General features: G+C 40.9%; 1 protein-coding gene across 2 annotated transcripts in view; it reads right to left on the reverse strand.

Moving 5' to 3' along the window:
* Window positions 1-5,867, reverse strand: part of prima1 (proline rich membrane anchor 1) — a 162,406-nt gene extending 156,539 nt beyond the window's left edge. For both annotated transcript variants that reach the window (XM_060829364.1, XM_060829363.1), the window contains exons 1-2: window positions 4,591-5,867; window positions 4,337-4,484 (exon numbers count right to left, since the gene is read on the reverse strand). In XM_060829364.1, the coding sequence (XP_060685347.1) occupies window positions 4,337-4,484; window positions 4,591-4,674 (232 nt within the window). In that variant the 5' untranslated portion in view covers window positions 4,675-5,867. The remainder of the gene's footprint in view (window positions 1-4,336; window positions 4,485-4,590) is intronic.
* Between the last annotated feature and the right edge of the window lie 1,606 nt (window positions 5,868-7,473).

Here is a 7,473-nt window from a genome sequence, read left to right on the forward strand (position 1 = left end):
GGAAATGTCCAGTTATTTCCACTGCCCTGATTATTTCTTTATCATTTGTAATTTGTTTCTCCTTTGATGATTTATTCAATTCCTTTAAAGGATGTCACTGCATCTGTACCAGCTTTCCAACCCCTATCTATTTGTGAGAAAAGGTTCTCCTCAGGCCACCTTTACTTCTTTTGTGTGTCACCTTAAGTATATGCCCCCAGGTTACCAACCCATCAGCCACTGGAAACAATGTCTTACATTTATTATTTAGTGATTTGCTAAACACTTCATAAATGGGGTGACATGATGGCTCAGTGGTTAGCATTGGTGCCTCACAGCACCAGAGACCCGGGTTTGATTCCACCCTCATGTAAACAGTTTGCAAATTCTCCCCTTGTCTATGTGGGTTTTCTCCAGTTTCCTCCCACAGTCCAAAGATGTGCAGGTTAGACGATTGGCCATTCTATGTCACCTACAGTGTCAAGGGATATGCAGACCAAGTGGGTTAGCCATGTGAAATGTAGGGTTACAGAGTCGGACGGTCTAGGTGGGCTGTGCTTCGGAGGATTGGTGTGGACTCGATGGACCAAATGGCCTGCTTCCACACCATAGGGATTCTATGATAACTTATGTCCCTATATCAAATCTCCAATCTTTTCTGTTCAAAGGAGAATTGTCCAGTTCTCCAGTTGATCCCTATAATTGTTATGCTCCATGTCTGAAAACATTCTGGCATACTCTTCTTACTAAAATTGATATCAGCACGTCCTAACTTCTGCCGTTTAGTGCATTATCTATCTTTAACTGGTCAGGATATATGAATAGGAAGTTGTGCAGCAACATGACATTTCACACAGTTATGACAAAATAGCATATCTCAGACAGCTATTTACAGATTTTCATGTTTAACTACCAATCTACAGTTTACAGAAGTTGCTGCCTGATTTGTGCATTTCTGTAAATTCAGGCATACTTCTTTTCACGTTTTCAGCTGCAATCAATCAGCACATTCTGGACTTGCTATGCTCAGTACTGAGATATTTGGTGGCAAAAATGAAAAATGCTGTATCAGAGCAGACAGATGTCCTGTTGTAACAAATACAGAAATTGCTGGAGAAACTCAGCAGGTCTGGCAGCAGCTGTGCAGAGATATAGAGTTAAAGTTTCGAGTTCAGCATGGCTCTTCTCTAACTGTCATGTTGTAGATATTTTTCCTCATCAACTTGTTCAGAGAGATTATTACACAATGCCAGAATAGCTGGGAATTGAATTCAGGCCTCTGGTCTAGAGGTAGCAATGCTATCATAACACCATGAGAGACCACACCATGCTGCAGATATTATTCTCTATAATTTGTTGCAAAATGAAAGTGATCATAAGTACATCTGGTTACCTACAGCACACGTTTTCTCTTGGAAGTTGAATCAAATAACAATCAAACTCTAGATGATAATTTAAGAACAATCATACTTTGTTTTGTTAAACGGGACAGAATCAATTTTACCAAATAATATTCAGTGCATTACATAGTATTAAACTCCTGTACCTTGAATTGGGTGCATCATCTCATTTGATGAAAACAATACCACTGGGCATCCACTAACAATGCAGGAAAGCAAGAGTATTTAAGGCTTTTCTGTATCTTACACCTGGAAACAAATAGTTGTTTCCCTTTAATGATTAAAAATATAAATTACAGCAATGCACTTCTAAATGAGTTTACCTTGTAAGGAATAAGACTGAGTAACATTTACGTTAAAATGTTTTATATGATTTTACATTTAAGTGATAATAACAATAATAGATTAGATTAATTACAGTGTGGAAACAGGCCCTTCAGCCCAACAAGTCCACACCGACCCGCCGAAGCGCAACCCACCCATACCCCTGCATTTACCCCTTACCTAACACTACGGGCAATTTAGCATGGCCAATTCACCTGACCCGCACATCTTTGGACTGTGGGAGGAAACCGGAGCACCCGGAGGAAACCCACGCAGACACGGGGAGAACGTGCAAACTCCACACAGTCAGTCGCCTGAGTCGGGAATTAAACCCGGGTCTCAGGCGCTGTGAGGCAGCAGTGCTAACCTAATAGATATACAGTTATGCAGATAGTGAATAAAGTTTTGGGAAGGTATTATTACTCTGACTAGGACCTAAACACCTACACCTTCCCCCCTCTTAACCCTACTTTTGCCCTTTTAAACATGCCTTTTTGACCAATATTTTGTTCACCTGACGTAAACTATTTGGGCTCACATTTTGTTTTATAATACTTATGTAAGAGACCTTGGAATGTTTTATTACGTCAAAGTTACTTAATAAACATAAGTTGTGACTGACAGAGGGCAGGATAAAATTTATTCAGTATAAGTAATGACCATTTCAAGCTTCTTACATCAGATAGTTATTTCCTACTGAGTTTTTGGGACAAATTCCTCTTCACTATATGGTTTTCTGAGTAGCTAAGGTAATTAGAATTTCAACCCATAACCTAAATGCTATTTGAAAAGGACCTGCATTTTTTAAAAAAGGTCAATTAGAAATTAAAAGAATGTTTTCTTTCCCTTCGATTTACACTTCATGCCAAAACTACTCTCAACAATGATGTCATTTATCTCAAAGGTCCAGTGATTATGCATACTTCCTCACAAAGATTTCCTTCTACAAGCTGTTGGTAAACAAAGCAAACATTGCCTATTGAGGTCATTTCTAAACGTTAAGTAGATTTCTAAATGTTAACATACAACAGTAATTTATTAAATAAATTTATATATCGATTTTAGAAAATTGTACAATCTGTATTGCAGATTAAATTCAAGCAAGTAGATGGCTTATTGTTAATTATTTTGCACATCATGTAGCACAGTCATTGCAATTAACAGCATTACATTGAGCACAATCTTGAACAAAAACATGAAAAACAAAACTGACCATGGAGATTACTGCTTGACTTCATTGCCCCAAAATCCTTGTAATATTCCTGCCAACCATTGAAAAATAAATCATTTTCTACATGCTATTACAAGTTCCACTTGATGGGATGAACAGCACAATTATGAACCTGAAGTTGCATAATCTCGTGACTACAGTGATGTAATTTGCTCCATCCATGCACTGTCTTGATCTATTGTTATCTAGCTACAGCCTGAGGCAGGCTTTCACTGAAAGCTTGCAGTTTGGCAGAGACAAAGCATGGACATCCGCTCAGTATTTCATAAACCTTAGAAAAAAGGAAACCCTGAATAATTACTATCAATAAAAGTGAATGTAAAAATTGGAATTAAAAATGTCACTAGTACTGATGTGAAATTAGTACAACATTCACTGATAAGTGAGAAAAACCTTTATGCTGAGGGGAATTATGTCTGAAAACAACTAAATATTTGATGGATCTGAGTAGGCTCTCGCAGGTTAAGCCTTTGATGTTTCTTCTTTAAAAGGGTGATGAAACAGATAGTGGCCTTTCCCCTGGACCACAGAAACGACCATCTTCCCACTGTCATTAAATATAACATCTTACCACAGAACTTGAGCATGGTCATAAAGACACATTATCAATGCTTTTCAAGTTTGACTCATCAGGACAATTTGCAAGAATAACAAAGCAATGGGAAAACAGCATTTATACAGTATAAGAGGAGACTGTTGACTAGTGGCAAATGAACTCTGTATACTGTAACTAACTTTGTCCAATAAATATATTATTTTGCCAACTGCTTTAAGCTATTGTGCAGCAGTTTAGTGAGTATATATGTCATTTAGTTCACACAGTGAATTAATTGGGAAAAGTAAGAATCCTGAAAAATAACTATCTATATTATATCAAATTGATGGGTGTTGCACGTTTTTTTGGGGAAAGACTGAAATCTATAGTTTTTACAGTCAATAATTGGACTTAGATGAAATGACACTCATGCTGTGGGTGCTCTAAAACGGCCCAAGGATCTCGAAACTGTAAGAATTCTTCAGAAACTAAGTAGAGTCTCCCAGCGCTGTAACACTTGCAATTAGAGCCTCTGTCATTGTTGCTGTTGAGTGGAGTTGAACGGTGTTGTCAACAGTGACGCGCAAAACAACAAACCAAGCAACGAGAGAACTCGGCCAAGGGAGCACCAGATGAGGGCGGAAAGGTTGGGATCACATACATCTATTATCCCGGGACGAATTGTACCCACTGAGGTCAGAGACAGATGCTCATTAGGAGGGAAGGCGAAACCTATTCCCGCTCAGTCTTTGCTGTGCATCGCTATTCTCAACTCTCATGTGTGTATATTATATGTTATACACAGTCTCTCACACACAGTCTCTGCTGGGGAACTCATTGACTTCAACATGGATGGGTGCCACTTACTTGGAGACACGAATTGCCTGGGCGGTGGAGGGGGTGGTGGTGGAGGGGGTAACGGGGGTAGTCGACACGAGCAGATCTCATGACACTCGTCAGTCCCCGTCCCAAAAACCGATCTCCCGCCTGATTTCTGGAGTTCGCCCTGAGAAAGCTGAGGGAGGCGAAAAACAAACTTGTATCAAACCACAGGCAGGCAGAAGTGTGTGTGTGTGTGCAGAAAACAAAACTGCGCTTGATAAACTTACTCCTGCACTCACCTGGAAAAGAAAGAACAGGGAGGTGAGGAAGTAGCGGTTCAGAATCCAGGGATACAGAGTCAATGAGAGGTCAGCGTTCAGCATCCCGCCTGCACGGTTAAAATACAGTCACAACTCATTAAAATTCAGCGGGGTACCGCACGGCAAAACTGGTTCCGCAAACTTTTTTTTTGTCCTTGGAGGCGGCTAGAATCTTCCAGTCAGACTTTTGTGTCTCGTCAAACTGAAGTTGTCCTTTTGCGACTTGTTCCCTGGGACATGGGGATACTCGAACCTCTCTCTATTCTCACACACACAGGGGAACCGCGGGGCTCCGGAAACAGCACAGAGAGGGGCGGTGGGAGGGAGGGGAGGAGGAAGAGCTGTCCGTCTCTACTTTGAGACAACTTGGCTGTCCGTGTTTATCCTGAGGCCAGGAGCTGCCTCGAAGTCGCAATGGCCGCGACACGACACTGCCGCTTGCAGCCACATGTACGGGGCAATCCCAGAGAGAAAGCACAAAGTTAGCAAAGCCGAAAGGTCGGGGGAAGGGGTTTTGGGGTGGGACTCTTCCCAAGCGGCAATTTTAAACGAATACGAAGGGATCACTCTTCCAAGCGGTCGCTGCAACAGGCGACGTCCAGTGTAAGTGCACAGTCCCAGGGCATCTTTGGAGTCAAGCCGTTCATGGTGTCCACCCGCGGTTCGGAAATGAAGATACCACCGCGGGGTGGTTCGAGCTGTCACCCAAAAAAAAACTGCCCCACGCGCTCAATCACCTCGGCGTCCCTCCTTTTCCAAAGACAGGTGGAAGGGTTGAGAAACAGCCGCGTTGCAGAAGACACACATCCACAGAATGCACCCCCCTCGCCGACCCACTCTGTTAATCTTTGGCAACGCGTCGATGATAATGTTCGGAGCGAGCCAGTGTCAGTTTGCAGCTGGACGAGCGAGAGTCCCCGAGAGCCGCTGCAAACGTGTCCTTTTTTTTACATCACATCACTCCACTGCACCCGGGCTCATCCTTGAAGTGAGTAGCATCATGTACGACCTGCATATGCAAAGACTTTCGCTCCGGCTCGTCTCTGAATCTAATCTACACTGAACACGCTGCAGCAATTTTTCAGACCGATGTAGCATGTCCATTGTGTACTGCCCTGTATTTGACAGCCACTAGCTTGGCTTTATCCCCCTGGAATGTGCGGGTTGAAGAGACTGTCGGCTCAACCCCTTCCCTCACCCATGCTTATGAGATCTGATTGAACAGTGCTCGTAGCCCCGTCGGTCACGCTCTGCCTTCTGTCCTGTTTTGCCCTGCTTTCAAGCCGCGCAGAAATGCACTGGCAAACTGTGTACACATTCCCAGGCTGAAGGAAAGCAGATGCAGGCACTCAACAGACTGGGTTCCTCCTGCGCGTTATCTAATATCCGCCATGTTGTTGTATACTTATATCCATCAATTATGCTTGATGCAGAGTTGTGACAGTCCCCGTGCTGTGATGTGCTGATAATCTCCAAAGTTGTGACACCCATTTAAGAAACTGTTTTACTTATTAAAAGGGCAAAATTCTCAACGTCCATTTGACATCTACAATAGTTTAAACTGAAATATGTGGTGCCTGGAATGGAAACGTTAAGCTGTGGAATAAGTTAAAACTTACCCACAGTCTGCGGGCGTCTTTCAAAGCAATGGCAGCTGTAGTGAACTTTTTTAAACAATTCTTTCCACAGACCCTTAATGTTGCACAACTATCCAATTTCAGAAAATTAAAATAGCTCAGCACGATCTTTTCCACGTCAGCTTACTCGCTTCGCTTCACATTATGCTGATCACTTTTTTTTTGGAATCTTGCTTTTCCTTGTTTTATTTCTTTATAGATTGAAGTTTGATGAGAAGACAAGTTACAGAAACAGCATTAACAAACGTAAGCTCAATAAAGTGTTTTTACTGTTGTGTACAGAAAGCAGACGTTGCTCATTCAGACATACTTATAAATCTCTATATTTTGCCCATTGAAACATGGTTTATACATGTGGTGGGGCTATCGTAAATGCTCTTAAAACTTATGTAAATATCCCTGAGATTTTTACTAACCTGAAATCAGATTCTCTATGCAGTAGTCGGGGAATAATTAGAATCTGCATGCTACCAAGTAAGTGCCTTGAAATTCAAAAGCAAGTGTACATTGATAATTTGCAGGTTACTGAGATAAACTACAGCTGTTAGGGTTCCTTTCAATGGCCATGAGAAATCAAGAAAGAATGCTAAGTTAAGTGGCATATCACAGTACTTTGGAGTTTGAAAAGAAAATCAAGATACACTAGAATGCTTTGGAGATTTTCATTCTGAAGTTGAAACAATGGAAATTTTAAAAATTGAACAATTGCATAATTACAAAAGTATATGAATTAGTGTTGGTTATGATAAATATGAATCAAACATAAACATTTAGTTTTACTGTGCACAGCAAAACAAGTATTGAAAATGACAAAATGCTAACACTAATGAAACAATTCATCAAGTCACAATATTGTCTTTTGGAACCGAATAAGTTGTTTTTAACAATAGAAAAGTCAGTGCATGGATGTTTAGTAATGCAACTGTCAAAGTTTCCAGTTACCTGTGATTCATTTGTAGCCTGTTTGCCTGCTGTCTATGATGTATTCAAAAAATGAAGCGACAGATAAATTCACACCTACATGTGTTGAACTTTTCAAGAGTATCTTAAAGTTACATGTACTATCCGTGCAGTGTGTTGCTATAATAAGCTACAAAGAGGATTCACGTTACGGTATGTACCAATTTTAGTAAAATCCATCAGTATTACTGCACATAACCTCCATAAACACCAGTAACTTAACCAACATTTTAAAATATATATACATACTGGTGTAGATTATTTT

Source organism: Hemiscyllium ocellatum, chromosome 8 (genome assembly GCF_020745735.1).
Source record: "Hemiscyllium ocellatum isolate sHemOce1 chromosome 8, sHemOce1.pat.X.cur, whole genome shotgun sequence".
In the NCBI taxonomy this organism is placed as follows: domain Eukaryota; kingdom Metazoa; phylum Chordata; class Chondrichthyes; order Orectolobiformes; family Hemiscylliidae; genus Hemiscyllium; species Hemiscyllium ocellatum.